The following is a 17,639-nucleotide window of genomic DNA, read 5'->3' as shown; positions in this document are numbered from 1 at the left end:
ATTATCTATGTGGGTTGTAGATATTGGTAGGAAAATAGCAGAAAGAGAGAGATAGTTGTATTTGCTTTTTAAGCTTTCAATTATTATTATTTTTTAAAATTGCTGTCACCTATATAAAAGCTACAAATACAACAGTCTTCTACTGCCTCATTACTTTCTAAAGCAGAAAGCAATTTGATAGCAATACCACTGATTCAACATAATGCAAAATAGATGAAAGTGAAATAAGAGTCATTAAAATACCCTTGAGTTTGAGCTCAGACAGAATGATGACATTTCTAAGTTATTTCATACACATGGTGAAAAGAAATCTTTACTTTGCCTGAAATATCATCTTAATACAGAAATCTCATACTATATAGGATAATTCCTTTTTTAAAATGCCTAGAAGTCCATTCATCCATACATCTGGATGTCTTACAACCATGAGTCTTTTAATAAAACCATTGTCAAAATAAGGGAAACTTGAAACCTGTCTGACTTTCACTTGTTCTTGCTCCATGTTTAAAAAGTATATAGAAAAATATTTCCAAATTGACTTATAGACAAGAATGCCATAGTATTAGCAAGCATAAAATTCTATTAGATTCTTGAATTTTGAAAATGTAATTGAAGTGCTGTGACATTTATTAAAAATCTCTACAATAAATAAATCCTTTAGATTTTTACAAGAAAGGTCAGCATAGTGGATCCTACTCTGCAAACTGAGGAGAGTTTGTATTGTGAAGAGCTGTCTGAAGAAGTACTAGAAAGAACAGAATATTGAATTGAGAAAGATCTCACTTGGTGGGAAGCAGCAGAACTGAACAATATTGGTATTGTCCATTGACCAAATAAAACAATGCTAACTTCTCAACTGCAAAGATCTTCACAGCAGCTATGGGCCTAGTCATCACCTCTTAAAAGAATTCCGAGCAGGTTCAGAATGTTGATACTAAAGTAATTAATGCTTTTCGTTCCCCCCAGTTATTAGGTGCTCGAATCAAAAAAAGCTACAAGAGCCTTAATGTCTTGAAAATGCTGAAAACCAGTAAATCACTAAGAGGTGATTTTAAAATCTCTCAGACTAAATAATATAACATCACAAAGTCACCATTCTTTCCTAAAAATCTTTGTCTATTTCTATTTACATGCTTTCTTCAATATCACCACATCAGTCAATATTTTTCTACATCACTTCAATTAACCTTGGTTTACAAAGTGAAAAGCATATACTGTATCCTGTGGTGTAATTATCTCAATTTAAGAACTAAAGTTTTTCAGAATTAAAAAATTTGGAGAAAAAAACCAATGCTTTCATGAAGGAGACGTTTCTATACATTACAGAAAATAAATATATGTTTTCAGCTTAATCAGAATACAGACATATTGAAATATATTAATGAAATACAGAGATGAACTATAGGGATAGAGAGATTGAAATGCTGAAAGATCCTCTCTCAAAACATTCTTCCACCATCACAGTTGACATTGCTACCATAATGACCACTGACATTTCATAAAATAGTAGACACAGCCATGTTCCCCTGGTCTTGAAATGGTCTATTCTTTCTAACAGGTATTAATATATCTAATAGGCATCTAACTGTCTGACACATATCTGGAAGATAAAATGAACAGAAGAGAATTCTAATCAAGAGACTCATACAAGAGTGGACTTAACAAGAACTAAAACTGATCTAAAATGGCCTCGATAAGGTATGTTTTCTTGGAAACGTCTTAACTCAATGAGTTCTGCTGTTCTCATGGGAACCTGGAGGTCCCATAGCCAAAGCACCCTAGCGGGCTTCACCCACCTCACCCCAAGAAGTCCCATGGACCCCACGTCCTTTGGAACGGACCATGACCATCTCCATACATGTCCAAAGAGAGTAACAGTTCCACAGAAGAAGCAGGATCGCAAACTTCTCCCTAGCCATGGAGACTGATGGCAGCATTGAACAATTGCTCAAAAATTGCTGGCTTCCTTGGGAGCATAAGGGGGAGCTTGAGTCTGCAGCCTTAAGATTACAGCTGCGAGGTGCTGGGCTTTAATGGTCTGGTGCTCTTGAACCGTCTCTCCCGCAATGATTTTTACCTATGCAGGGATCAGTTCAACAGGTTGGTTCAGGATAGTAATTTCACCTGGGATCCAGAAGAAAGAGATTTGCATCAGTTCAGGTTGGGGCCTAAAGTAAACCTAGACTTCCTTGCTTTGCCAAAACTGGTGGATGTGCATCTTATTACAACAGATAGACGTGGAACTCCTTGCTTGTCTCTTGAGTTTAGGCATAAGATAGGACAATGACATAAAATGTTTTATGCTTCTATTTTTCATATTTGCAAACACTTAAAATCAGCAATATGACCAGTATTTTTATTTATAGAGTGGATAAATTAGCTTCTTTACTTAAGTGCTTTATTGAGAATTGAGTCTGATTTTTCAAAATAGTGCAAATCATTAAACAACATTTTATTTTAAAAATCAAATGTCTACATAGGACCCTAACTTTTGGTAAGTACTTTTAAAAATGCTAGCCCAATTTCTTACCAGAGATTTCTCTTGAAATGCTAATTATAAGAATACAGGAAAATCAATTTTATACTGAAAAAAATCCATGAAACAATATTCTTATCAAAACAGGCAAAGGAAACAAGATTATCTCCTAAAAGCAAAATCTAAAAGTTATTTGCTTTGAACATCAAAACTTGTCAATTAAAGGACTTGCACTCAAAGGACTACATTTCTTCCTATTTCCAGAGCCATTTGATTCGAATTCTACCTCTAAGAGATTAACTCTAAATTTTGTCATTCTGGCTGTCTACAGTGTGAAAAATGTAACTGCCTAACTGCCACAGGTTTAGCAAAATATCAGGTGATGTGTGATATAAATGGTTGCTGAACTTTGCTCCAGGGCTTTATGCCCAATATGTGGCAAATAGAAAAAAGTTTTCGTTGCAGCAAGGCTTTTCCAAGAAGTCTGTGATCCACATCACAGTCTGAATGAAAAGAATATGGCTGACACCTACAGAAATGTGGAACAAGAACAAAAATAAAAGGTTGTTTAAGTGTTTTTCTAGTACCGTTTAAATGAGATTGAAGTGTCAATTATTGCCCTTAAAAGGGAATCCTAGAATGAAGACTATTTCAGTTAGCCAGCTTCCTAGTGGGGGAGCATGCCTTTGCATTCCTGTTTTCTATTTGAGAATTGCTTGATGATTTTGTTGGGTTTTTTTCTTCTTGGCTTCAAACTTGACACACTAAACAAAGACTGAAACCCGGGGGACATTTCTCACCAATTAAACACATTTTTATCACAATGCTTAAACCATGTTAACAATGTTGCTTTGGATTATTTGCAGAATACATGGCACTGCTTAGTAAAAGAACTGAATAAAATGGTGTGGTCATCTAAGCTAGAAAGTTAAAGAATCTCTAGCGTCATGTGTTCATAAATTGACAGGGTCAGCTTAGGTCTTCATCACTAGGGATAGATCAGTGCAGCTGGTAAAGGACAAAGGTCTTTTGAAGCAAGCTGGGACGTTCTACTTTGCATGTTTATTAAAGTAATGATTAGGGTTATGACCAGTTGTTTGGTTTTTTTTATGGTGTGTGGATCCTTTTCCAAAGTGATTTTTGCAGGGTACTCTGTCATGTTTGTCCTTGCTGCCTCATACAAAGGTGTACATACATTTTGGTGGCTTTTGAGAAATACTGAGCACCCACATGGAAAAAGGAAGAAAGAAAGAAGCATGAAGACAAATATTAGCTAAAACACCCTATTTCACTTCTCCAAATAATTCTGGCACATCCTCTCTATATGAATGATATGCAATAGGATTTTTAAAATGTAAAAGAAAAATATCTGAGGGGTCCATGGGCCCTTACATCCTGTACTCATAAAAATCCACTCAGATCAGCCATGCTATAAACTCTGCATTGTCTTCATGAAAGCCTGAGCACAGTCTTATTGTTACACTCTCCGACATCCTGTTTGCCAAGCATGCAAGCTCCCTGGAGTTCCCACCACTGATATACTCCACAGTATAACCACAGAATATTTCACATTCTGATATAGCCACTTCAAAACATAGGCACGAACACTTGGTGATAACTATGCCTCTGCTTCCAGAAAAGCAAACAGCTATTAATAGAGATTCTTCAGCCATCCTAAGAATGCAAGACATCTTCATTAGAACCTACATAACCAGAAATATGGTCAAAGATTTAACCAAAGACCACAAAACCAACAGTGGTGTATGCACCTGCATGTAAGACTCAGGAGAATTACAAATTCAACTAGCAAACCTTTACTGATAAAAAAATATACACATAATGCTATTCTGTCTTTTGCACAATTATGGTCTCTTTTTTAATTATATAATCTGGTGTTTTTACTGGTTTTCCTTCAGCAGACTGAAGATCAGCCTTTATTTACGTGGTTCAGTACAGAGGGCTATTTTGGGGGTTGGATTTTGAGGCCTTTGGTTTCTGGTTTTAATTCCAATAAAAATTAAAAATAAGGACAAAGAGCCTCCCAGCCATCCAATATGATCCATCTATTAGCATGCTAAGTACCTTTAAACTGAATCTGGAGTTTACCTATCCCTTTGGTTTTTGTTGACTGAATACAGATCTAGACTCTTTAAATGTCTCAGTCACAGTCTAAGGCATCAGATTTTAAACACGCCTGTCAAACTAAATATCACAGAAGCCTTCAGAGATGCACAAGTCATTCGATCATATTTGTGCTAAAAAATGTTACAAATTCCATCCAGAAATTTGTTTTCAAGATAAGAAAGATGGAAAAAAAACAAAGCACCATCCTGGTCTTTAAAGGAGCGTGTCACTGAATACTGACTATAACAATACCTCAAAAACAGAGGGGTGTCATGTTCTGTCTATAAAGGGCAAGTATATCACAGTAGATTCACTCTTGGAAAGCTTGAAAAATCTCTCATGATACTGTACAAGTTAAGAACAAATCCAAATAACTGCTCCTCCTCTTCTACTGCAGTTGACCTCTTAAACTCACTCAGTCTTACGAATTTTTTGCCCTTGCTTTCTCCAACAGTTTATTTGCCAGATTCTTCTACTGCTTGGCCCTCCACTGTCCAGGGCTACAAGCTCTTCCAATTTTGTCACCCATCTTTAATAGCGTTTTTTAGTTCTTGTAGGTTTCACCCCCAGCAATCATGTTATTACAAAGAAACATCACTTTCCACAAAAATGATAAAACGCAGGAAAAAATATATTTCAAAGTCTTTGCCTATTTGAATTTCATTCTCAAAGTTAGGAAAAACTCTAATCAATCCTTTGTGTGCTCTTAACATGAGAATTTTGCTCCAGATAAAAGATAGAGAGCTGGAGTCTCTATTTCCCTGCCTTTCACGGCCCTTCAGAAAGGGAGCTCTCCCCACTACTCCATCTTCTAACTTCCATCCGCCTCCTTAGAAAGCACCAATGACTGGGCATTGCTACACCATCTCTCATCCTGAAATAAATCTAGAATTAATTAGCCAGCACTATTTCTGCTACATGTACACTGCCTGCCTTTAAACTGTCATGGATCAGCCTTTCCATTGTATTGATCAATTTTGGGGTATAGTTACTTGAGTGAGCTCACATCTAGACCTAGATTAACTTTGCAAAGTTGAAGAATGTTTTCTGTATCTCATATGTTTGAAGACCACAGTAAGTATTACTTGCAATTGCAAGTAGTTGTTGGCACAAAAGTAACTGGTTGGTCTGAACCTTCTTCTTGATGAAAAGATGTCTGCTTCATCACTAAGGTTCTTTGGCAGGCAGGGGCTTATTTCCATTGCTCATACTGAATACACAGGGAGGTGAACAGACGTATGTCTCCCTAACAGTTTTCACAATACTTGAATCCTATGAAACATATTAAATTATTTCCAAAATATGATTTTAGAAACAATTTGTGAAAAGTTTGCAACACAAAGCTCCTCCTCCACCCAAGGAAAACAGGGTTTTTAAGGATAGCATCATTAAGGATAGCATCATTAAGGATGCTATCAAGCTGTACTGCTGTCAGATAACAAAATTTATATAAAAATATTATTGCTTGTTAGCTTTCTGAACTTGCTTCCGTGCTTGCAATATACAGTATAAGCTTTGCATGCACTGTCATAGGACTTTTCAATTTAAAAATCTAGATTTTTTTCAGGGAATAAAATTTTCTCATTTTTGTAATTAAAGATTATAATATCCAGACAGAGGAAATGGCAATATTTTTCTTTCAATACAATATTCACATATTCAGATATTTAGCTCTCACAACACCTCTTGGTCTAGTAACATCTAAAATCAATAGCTAATCCTTTAATTCACATGAATGTTTAGTAGCATGGTAAATACCGTGAAAGCCATTTCCTAATGAAGTCTGTAAATGGATAAGCCTAGTTCCACTCTTTTTAAAGCAAATTCTAAAACTATGGGAAAGCATCTCCTTCTAAAGGTATGCCTTTGAAATATCACCCATGCTTTTAGCTGCGTGCACAGCTGCTCAAAGTGCCTTGTACTGAAACATGTAAGCTATTTTGTCATTGAGGTAAAACATGGAAGAGTACCCATTTCAAATGTACATCTGAAAATATGTTACTATGCACAAAATAAACCAATTGCTCCTGAGTTTAAGGGCAATAATAATAACTTTTTCAACTGCACTGCTGATCATGCTTTTGCATTTCTGTGATAGACAGTTAAATTTATCAGCGCCTAATACATTTACTTAACACTGTTGGTGAGCTAAACAGTGTTTTGCAAAACTGCATCTGAATTGCAAAGTCGAAAAATTTTAATACACAGGTACTGCCTTCTCACATATGTTCAAGAAACATAGGTGATGAAAATATGTGTTTTTCTGAGACACTAGATACCATTTTAAGGTCTGATTTCTTCCAACCCCAAGAATCAGATGGGCTGATTCAATATTTTGATTCAATACATTGAGTCAGTCAATAACTCAGAGGAAGGTTCTTGAATAAAAAGGTCCACAACTTTCCCTTTTTTAAATTATGAACAGATAGGAAATGGGTCACTCAATCCTCTAATTTCATTTTTGTAATAAAAGAGATTCAGAATCACTGCACAAGAACTGGGAATGGATCATAAGCACAAGGTAAGTAGACTCAGTCTTTCTAGAGCATAATTTATTGATTCTAATAGTGGTGATTTACAGAAGATGAAATTTAGATCACACTACCAGTTGTCTTCTCTATCCATACTGAGATTTTGTACCCTGTAATTTAAGTGATTTCTGTCTTGAGATTTGTTTAATATGAAAACCACAGCAAGTAATATCTGCAAGATTCCGTAAATATAAACTCTGATTCTGATTAGGACAAGAGTAGTACCAAAGGTAAAACTGAGTTCTGAAGGAGCCAGACATGGTAGAGAAAACACAAAAATGTTTGACTAAATACCACCAAAGTTTAACGGACCAGTCAATGTACCCCAAAACTGCTTCAGATTTTAGAAGCTAAATGGCATCCAAGTGGCTTCTCTAATTTGTTGGGATAATAGCAGAAGCACAGGTAATTAATTAGAGCTTTGACACAATAACTGTAAAATTTAAATTTTATAGGTGAGTTTAATTAAATTAAATATGGGGAATTTTGTACATACCACAACTGAACAAGCAGGGAAGTGTGAACAACTACTGCATTTTCAGAGCTAGGATGCCTTGATAGACATTAGTTCTCTGCCAGTAATATCAAGTACATGGAAAATTCAATAAAATGGCAGATTAAAATTCAATATGAAAGGTGAAACCACAAGTAATGCACAATATGAAAGAAAAGCCATGAACAATCCAGCTAAGTTAGAGCTCCTTCAATGTTTTGACTTCTCGCTCTCTCTTGTTATCATAACCTTATGTTTTACACTTTTTGGCATAAGAGAATAGCTTTTGATCACTTACAACTCTACATCTAATCAAAATAGCTTTTATTCAATGAAGCTAAGTTTGAAAATCCAGTGCATGAAATTTAACTTACTAAAATTGTTCAGTTTTCAAATTATATTCTCCCCAGGGTGAAAAATAAAGCTATATCAGTGTTTCCATAATTTTTGTAGCAGTTTTCAAATACAAAGATAAAACAAATTATGGATTGTTTTCATGTGCTAGTTGGAAGCACAAAGGCTGTTTTACAGATAATGGAGATGGGAAATAAGAACTGATATGACAGAAATCAAATCAGTTTAAAGTCTTAAGGTATAGCACACGTCAGTTACCTTTTAATACTTTTTGTAGAGTACATAGTTTATAGGTAATAAAACTTGCATAAGCATCTTAAATTCTTACAGTTTGCCAATATTGAAATATATTGAGGGGGAAGAGAGTGAAAAGTATGTGAGGTGAGCTGTGATAAAATCTATAGGAAAGATAAAATGAAAAAAATAACACAGAGAAAAGCAGTAGAAGAGACAGACCTGAGTTTCTTCTCCTTGATGATTCCACTTCTTCTGTGATCACATCGTGTAATGTACAGACATAGACAAAGGAGATGGGCGTGAGAGGATGTATTCAGAAGGTTAAAACTGACACTGAGGGAAAGGGCCAAAAATTGTTTTAGAGAGAAGTCTGCAGAGCAGAGTTAGTAAATGGGGAAAAAAATAACACAGACCAGAAGGAAAAAGAAAGCTGAGGAAGAAGTGGTTAAACTACTGTTGTTGAAAAAGAACAGTAAGACAGGGTTAGTATAGGAGCTGAGGAAATAATAAAAGTTATAATTGACAGCAAAGTCAATCCTTGTAATGAAGCTGAAGAAAAAGCTAGATAGTAAAAGGTATGTTAACTAGCATAAACACTTTTGTTCATGACTGTTCAACTTTTTGGAACGTTACCTACTTGAACACAAGTATTATTTTTCTCTTTCAAGCATTGAACATTCAGTTTACCGTCACCAATGGGAAGTCTATTATTAGATTTTTCAATTATTAAATTGTTGTAATTTATGCTGAACCAAACTTCACATATCCAAAGCAGAAACCACATTATTTTCAAAAGGATATACAAGCTCAGGAATTTCAGAATCCACATAACACACTCTGGAAAGGACTGCATTACTGTAACACTCTGCCAAAGGCAATATTTGCAAGGCCAAAATACAGAACATGAGAAAAGAGAATGTATAGCTAATAACTCTCATAGTCAATGCAGCAGATACTTTGTCAGAACCAAATGTTACTCTCATCCCACAGAAGTCTAAGTTACTGCAAATGCATGCAAGTTAAATGCCAAAGCAACTATCTCATTACTTACTTTATTACTTCACATTCAAAAACACACTGCCATTTCAGACATGGAGAACATCTGAGGGACAGTGTCATTCCCTGTACTGAGAATCTCTTTGTAGCAAAAGAATGGGAGGAATTCATCTTGAAAAGTAATAATAATTACAAAGAACTGTGAAGCTACCATCACAAGCAGAAAAAGTGCATTCTTCCAAAAATTCATCAAAACCAATAAAAAAAAAATCTATAAGTCCTGATCTAATTTCAACTTGCAGTTTGTTAATGAGTCACGAAACATTGCTCACAATTCATTAACTCTGCAGATGTTAGACTAAGAATTGCAGAAAAGTTCATACACCACAAAAACATGCTATAATTCTATCCACATTTTACAGTCAATATCAAGATACCATTGAAAAAAGCAAAATTAGAATAAGCAATATAAATCAATAAAATGAAATGAAAGATAACACTAAATTTCATCTGATAACCACAGTGTTCTATAGTTAAACAGTTTTATTCTATAGCTGGCAGATCATAATTTTCATCTACTAGCAAATGCCAAGATGGTACCAAAACTTTGTTGGAAACACAAGCAGCTTGTAACATATATATTTAGAATGCATTTTTAGGCAATTAAATTTGCTTACAGAATGAACACACTAAGTGCTATATATGAGATATGCAATATGAAAGCATAGCACAAAGGATGCTATGTTTTCACATGTTAAAAAAAAGTAATGGCATATAAATATCTTCATCTGGGCAGGAACAATGAATCCATAGGATGAAACACAAAGAAGCAAATGCAAAGACCTACTTCTCCCTGGTGTGTTACAGCTTGTATTAACACAGTGTAGCTGTTAAATAAATAAATAAATAAATAAATGACTATTACCACCACCAAACCAGCTACACTACTTAAAATTTTCTGAAAATGTTTTCTATTACGTATCTACAACTCTGAAGCGAGCACTCCTACTATGTTAAAAACAGTTATTAGAAAGTCTCTATCATGACCTCCTTATAATTTATTTATTCTTTTTAATAGCCATAAGAATGCATAGCTTTGAGACATATACTGCATTAAGGTAAATCCTTCCCAAGAAATTTTCAAAGGATGTTTGGAATCACATTATTTCCAAATTAGGAATATGCATGGTATGGTAATGCAAGGCATTCTAGTAGTGTCAGTGGAGCTCAGCATGGACACGACTGAATACCAGGGAAGCTCTCTTTGAAGATTTTAGAACCAAATGACCAGTATTTCACCGCATATCAGTCACATGTACCAATACTTTTAAAAAATTGCATTTTTAAAAGTCCTCATGCAAAGTATTTGTTACAGAAAAAAATTATTTACACATCAAAGCAGGAAACAAAAATTATTTTTAATTACAAACATTTTTCAGTTTTAAGTTTTTACTGATAAAATATATTAGAAGACTAATTCTAATAGAAGCCAGAGAGGAAAATAAAAGATAATAGATATCACAGAGATATCAGCTGATATCTCATCTCTTGTGATAAATGGCTTATAATATTTTTGTATTAATTGTTGCAAATATTAATGACTTAGTAGAAGTTCTGGCATGGTAATGCACCAACTTCTTTCAATTAATGATGATAAGAAGTACTAATAGACTGACTAATTTAGACACAATAGCACTTATGTGAATCAATCTCCTCCTGATTAAGAAGCCATGCCATAAATCCCAAACAACAGTTGGAAAATTCTTTGGCTCTGTAGCTTGTAATCCACTAAAATAGATCTTTGTTGATAGAAATACATTAAAATCTGAGAACAAAATCACGGAATGAAATTCTATTAAATTTACATCATGTCAATAGGCAGTCTTCATTTGCATAGTTATTGCTTTGTTGTGGAACTAGCATTTAGTTGGATCAATTGTTCATCTTGACGTGTGAGAGTAGTATGTATAAGGATATTATACACAGATTTAGAAACAAATGAGGCTTTCAATGAATAAACATATAAAGTAAATGCAAACCAGGTATTGTACTGCAAGTCTGAATAAAACAAGGCAAATACCATCTATTTTATCATGCTTTGATACAGAACGCTGCATTGTAAGTAATGTCACTTATGAAAGAGAAGTATTTAGGAACTTAGTGTTCAAAAAACATGCTTGAAACCTTACACAGCAAACATGCCCATCTGAAAATCTAAAAGCAGCATAGGACAAAGAGATGTAAGGTAATTACTCTTTTTTTTTCCTCAAGGCTTTTCTTAATTTCAGTTTTCTGTTCTCCTTTAAAAACAAAGATCTTTCATTGCATACAGGGTCTCAGAAATTCCTGTGACTTCCAGATTTGGAAAACCTCATTTCTGGACACATTTTTCACAAAATAAGATGTGCAATAGCACAATCAAATAGGCATTATCTTAAAACATGGAGGAGACTTTAAGATAGAAATGTTCTATACAGTCTGTATCTTCCATAAATACACGTCATTAGTCTGGATATGATTAGATCTGAAGAATGACATAATGCATCTAACTCTCAGGAAAGATGTTCCCTGACACCATTCAAAATCAGCAATGCTAAGGATACAGATAAAAGAGGAAGAGTAGATAGCAGAACAGTAAAGAGCAGAAATATTTGTTAAAAGATTTAGAGTGAAAGTCTATTTGACTACATTGAGGTGTGAATATCAGTTTTCTTTAATCTTCTTTAACAGCATTAAGCCACATCTTCCAGTTACCCTCCCTGTAGATACAGAGCCTGTTCCACACTTCTGAATTTGTTTTAATGAGGTAATTCCCTACTAGTTAAAGGTGAGTTCTTTATCTTGAAGTGTATATCCATACACACAAAATCACAGGTGTATACTGGACAGATGCTGACATTTTTCCTCAAAAATACAAGCAGAGGACTAACTAGGATAAAGAAAATACAGGGAAGACAGAAGCAATACATTTAATTTTGCAAGTACATAATATACACCATGTAAAATATACACTATATATAATATACGCTATGTGAAGACAGTAAGAATATGGAAAATGTGAGTTATTCCTACCCAAAGATAAGGATAATAGAGAAGGTAGAAAACAACATACAAGAAGAAATACTAAATATTCTCAGTAGCATGAACTCTATAAATTAAATGAAAGCATGTAGACTGCATTACTTTTTCATAAGTCTCAAGAGATAAACTAAATAAGGAATTCAGAGAGAGAGCTTTTATGATTTTGTTTCTCTGAATAAGGTTCACATTATAATTTTACAAGTGGAAAAAAGACAAAATAGTAACATTGCAAAATATTAATGCACTGTAGTTTCACACTGGATTTGAAATATCATAAATCCTGAAAAGATAATAAATGTCACTAATAAGTTAGGTGATTCGGGTAGTCAAACATCAATACTACAAAAATGATACCTAACAGCATAGATACAAATACACCCTCTATTATCAATAAAGGGTAGATGAGCTATCCTAAATCAGATATCTCCATATTCTAAATCTATTCTCATCCTAGTGATGTCATGAAATTTTACCAACTACAGAATCAGATTGTGCAGGAGATCATAGTTAAGACTGCAGGAATGGTTTCCAAAACATGAAAAAGCAGTAAAAGGATATACACAAAAAGGTGTGTGGTTTGTTTGTTAGACATTTTCAGGCCACCTCGCTATTTGTGATCTATCATAAATTACCATTATACCCTGAATTAATGCAATTTGGCTAGGACACTGAAGTGCAATATTTGACTGCATCTGTGCCCCACTTACACTGGGACTGCAATTCCCATCTACAGAGTCCCTTTTTCTCTCTCAAATCCAATTCTTTGTTACTTTGGTACAGGCTAGGCATATTGTCTTTCAAAGTGGTATAGGAAAAAAAAGAAAGCAAATCTTTAAACAATCAAATATATGAGAGGACTATCTGTTTTAAACACACCATTTATTAACTGCAAGAAGAGTCCCTGGGAAGTGTGCAAACACTCACTTTTTTTCCAGAAAACAATTAGTCATGCCATATATTCAATCTATATTACTTCTCACTTGTCACAGGTTAAAAGATCCTCATAGATTCAACATGTAGTTCTTTTTGTAAACTTTAACCACGTCACTGCTTTTCAGACTCCACAGCATCCTCATAAGATCCTTTTCTGTACCTTCTTCCCCAGCCCTTCACAGCACACTGAGACTTGCATCAGGGCCATGGATTTCTTCTTCTTCTCTTTCCCAATCCATTTCTTTTGAAAACTGTTCTACTGCCCAGTCACTTTACCTCTTCAGCAATCATAAACTAGTCCATGACTCCACTCTGCTCCTCTCCTTTTCACAAGCTGGTCATTTTATACCAGCCTTCTTCTTTAACCATAATTTCGAATTTACCCAATGCTCATGATGTAATTTATATGAAGTACTAGTGTGCTCTCCTCTCTCTCTCTGTGTCCTATCATTATTTTATCTTTTCCAGCCTCATTCATTACCCATTTCTAACCATATCTCCCTTTTCATAATTTTTGATGTCATACTTTCAATTCTGACTACAAACGTCTTTTAAAATAACCACTACTTTGCTTTGAATTTTTTTGACTACTGTTTTACTACTTCGACTGATTCCATGGTGATAGATAAACTACAAAATTAGAGTCACATTAAAATTATTTATGAAAGGCTTTGTCTATGTACAGTCAAGGAATACTTCCACCCAGGAGAGAGACATAAATGTTCCATGGATAAAACAAGCCATGATTCCCTTGAAACTGAAAGCCAATCTCTATATATAAAGACTTACATTTGTAAGCATGCATTATCTTTGTATTTTTTGATATGTTTAACCTACCATTGTTATGATTCCTCTAAAATTTTAGTACTATATTAAAGAAATACAGCTTTCCCCCCAATAATTACAAGGACACTCCAGTTTTGCTTCATTCCATTCCAAGATGTATAAATCCATTTCAACTATTCTGTCTGCTTTTGGTCAGTCATATTAAAACATGTCAGCACTTCCCCATGGTTCTGTTCTTCAACTGTTGCTTAGAAATTAAACGTTTCTGTGGCAAAGGTTGGATATTTGATGACACTGCAATCTTCTCAACAGGCAACGATAATGAAACCATGATGGGATGGTTTTCAGATAATCATCAAATCTACTGTCTCCAAGTAGGAAAAATGGGGGAAAACCAATAGTGTTTCCTTTGCTATCTCATGAAGGTAGTTTCTGCATTACCTGTATCACCTCTGGATGGAGACACAGTTCTGCATTCATCTTCCAAAACTTTGGCTAGTGAGACTGATTGAACACTTCAGAAACAATTGACAGGGAACAGAAATGAGTATCACTGCCTTGGTACTCTAAACTACGTGCTTTCTCCCTTTAAGTAACCCTGATGGGTTCAAGAGAGACTAGTGATGATACTAGCTGAAAATAATTGCTCTTTAAGAAAAACAGTATCTTGCCTAACCTTATCTCTATCAGTACAGGACACATTCCCTACCCATAGCCTATTTCTTTTCCAACTTCTTCTCTTAAGGCCTCACATACAAAAATGCAAAACCATGTGAAAATGTTTGCATGCTGTGCTTTTCTTTCTTTTTTTTTTCTTCACTAACCAAGGAAATGTGATTAGAGGACTAGAGCTTTGTTCACTTTCTTTCATATGCCATCTATTACAGCTCAGAGGCAGGGGTGCTGAAAGTTGAAATGCTTAATAATATTAGATAGGAACAAATAACTATTCCACATGCTCTTTGATTCGGTGGTGTCCTGAGAATGCAGTATTCTCTGACAGAGTGCTGACATCGGCTAAAGGAAGGGCACACACAATCAAGACATGTCTTGAATTTTGATGCTATGCTTACCTATGATGCAATTTTACACTTCTAGTCCTTCAAAATCTTTATATAAATACAATTGACTCTTTGTAATATATGGAACAATAGTTTTGCAAATTGCCTTAGAACTTAGAGATTATGGGCACTGTTAAGACAACATGTTAATTTCTGATATTCAGGAACAGGAATTTTATCAGCATCTTCTACTGAAAAGCCTGAAACATAAGAACCATTCTACTACTTTATTTAATGACCTTAAATTGTCCTCCAACAAATTTGTTAATCTTATTTCTAATCATGCATATTTCTTGAATATTAATGCTTCACATGATACAGTATTACTGTTATTTTTTCTGTTACTTGGAACTATTTTTATTATCTATTTATGTTTTCATCCACAATTTGCTCACAGTCTGAATTCTTCACTCAAGGTATTTAGGTAACCAATATCTATTTTTTCTCACAGATTTTCATAGCTATAATACTGCCACAGCTATTTCCATGTGACAGACAAAGTGAACTTAAAAACAGGATAATCTTCCAATAACAGGCTATAGCAGAAAAATCATATGAAAAGGCAATCCAAACAGGGCAACAGCAATATGAGGTGCCCATATTCCTCCTTGCTTCTCTCTTCAGGCTGCCAACTGTAGCCAGGGATTAAGTTGTATTAGTATGACCTTACTGTTTTCTGTGCAAACAGAACATTTAAAGGATACTCAGATGAAAGGAAGCACAGTCCTGTGCAGAGGGTAAATCCCATATTGGAAAGCTTCAAGGAATTTGAAGCTTCCTTATGCAGATTCTGTCAGGCTACATCAGTGGTAGATCATGGTCACAGATAGAATATATCTCAACACCCGGGGGTGAATACAGTGTTATGGCACTTCCAGATGTCCTGACTTCTAAGCCTTGGAAATGACCTAAGTGTTTGTAGTGATATAGGGATGTCTATAGGGGACAGTAGTGTGTCACGCATAGCAGATGATGCAAATCCTGGGAGCTGCACTGGTTTGTTACACTGGTACACCTCTCCTTCTACCACTTTAGTACATAAGGCTTTTTGACGAACAGAGAGAATCAGCTTGGAAAAGCATCCTAGGAATGTAGGTATGCACTAGTTGGTGCCCACTGTAGGGTGTTCAGAACCACCTCAGATGTTTCTGCCTCACGTATCATTGTCCCATGTGAACATACCATGGAAGACATTATTGATAACGTAAATCAGAGCAGAATTTATGTTCTTATCAGGCACCAGCCCTCACAGAAAGACCTAGGACTGCAGACTGCAGAACACAGTTTTTACTCAACTTCGTATCTAGTCTAGACTTCGGCAATTGTGCCTGTGGCTTTCCAAATCAATTCTGTGTATTCCCAGCAGCACTGGACATCAGTGGTAATGTTCCAGAGGGAAAAATAGATAAAAATCAGATAAATATTGTTTTAATATACAGAACACTTCTAAAGTGACGACTTTTTAATGTCCATATTTGTTTCTGATTTCTATTCTTCTGGGTTTTTTTGTCTTACAAGATTTCAGTTGTTCCAAAATCTAGAATGCCTCAAGAGCAGCATCTAACAAAATATGGCTCCTGTTTCTAAAGAAATGGGGAAGGTGGCTCTAAACAAGTATTGCTAATAACCATGAATGTGCCATCTGCGTAGACCACAGTTCTAAGCCCACCTCAGCTGGGAGATGGAGATAAAGTTCTTACCTAGCTACTATGTAAGGGAAAAGTCTGGGCAGAGGCATTATTCTGCAGAACTCACCCTGGAAAGACAACAGCAAATGTCTGTAGACATTGTATTTTGAATCTCTCATGCAATAGTTAAAATACTCAGCTGGAAAAGAAGATAAATTACATTCTGATCCTGACTCTTACAAGCAGTACTTGTTTTATCCTGTAACTTCCTCTGATGCATTAAAAAGTCAGGGAATGGGAAATGCAACTGCAGGTGTGGCCTTTTGCAGCTAGGTTCCCTAAGTTACACAGCCAACCCAGATTTTGCTGCTCTTCAGTTCTGACTCTGGCACTTTTAGCTGTACAATAGTTAAGCTTCAACAAAAAATGTGGAAATGATCAGCATGTCAGTGAGCCTAAAACTGAGATTACAGCATTAATTTAGGAGGTGGCACAATTGGCCAATCTTGTAAACTTTAACATGTGTGATTGGGAAAAATGTTATTAGAGTGAGACAACCAATATGCCCAATAGAGAGAGATTTTGTCCTGGTTTCAGCTGGGATAGAGTTAACTGTCTTCCTAGTAGCTGGTGCAGTGCTATGTTTTGTGTTCAGTATGTGAAGAATGTTGATAACACACTGATGTTTTCAGTTGTTGCTCAGTAGTGTTTAGACTATAGTCAAGGATTTTTCAGCTTCTCATGCCCAGCCAGGGCACCTGACCCAAACTGGCGAACAGTGTATTCCATACCATGTGACGTCCCATCTAGTTTAGGAACTGGGAAGGGGGGGGCAGGGATTCGCCACTGGGGACTGGCTGGGTGTCGGTCAGCAGGTGGTGAGCAATTGCCCTGCGCATCATTTGTACATTTCAATCCTTTTATTACTACTGCTGTCAT

At 35.4% G+C, this 17,639-nt stretch overlaps 1 protein-coding gene across 41 annotated transcripts in view; it reads right to left on the bottom strand.

Annotated features, from left to right (window-relative positions):
* RIMS2 (regulating synaptic membrane exocytosis 2) overlaps positions 1-17,639 on the bottom strand; it is a 489,382-nt gene that overhangs the window by 100,927 nt on the left and 370,816 nt on the right. For 13 of the 41 annotated variants that reach the window (XM_075023763.1, XM_075023767.1, XM_075023751.1 and 10 more), the window contains one exon: positions 8,435-8,467. The exons of 25 other annotated variants lie outside the window; for them this stretch is intronic. In XM_075023763.1, the coding sequence (XP_074879864.1) occupies positions 8,435-8,467 (33 nt within the window). Of the gene's footprint in view, positions 1-8,434; positions 8,477-17,639 lie in introns of all 41 variants that reach the window. 3 more of the 41 variants (XM_075023761.1, XM_075023779.1, XM_075023780.1) reach the window with 2 other exon arrangements.

This window comes from Buteo buteo, chromosome 3, assembly GCF_964188355.1.
Source record: "Buteo buteo chromosome 3, bButBut1.hap1.1, whole genome shotgun sequence".
NCBI classification, from domain to species: Eukaryota; Metazoa; Chordata; class Aves; order Accipitriformes; family Accipitridae; genus Buteo; species Buteo buteo.
The sequence above is the reverse complement of the archived record's forward strand: the minus strand, read 5'-3'. Positions and strand labels throughout refer to the sequence as shown.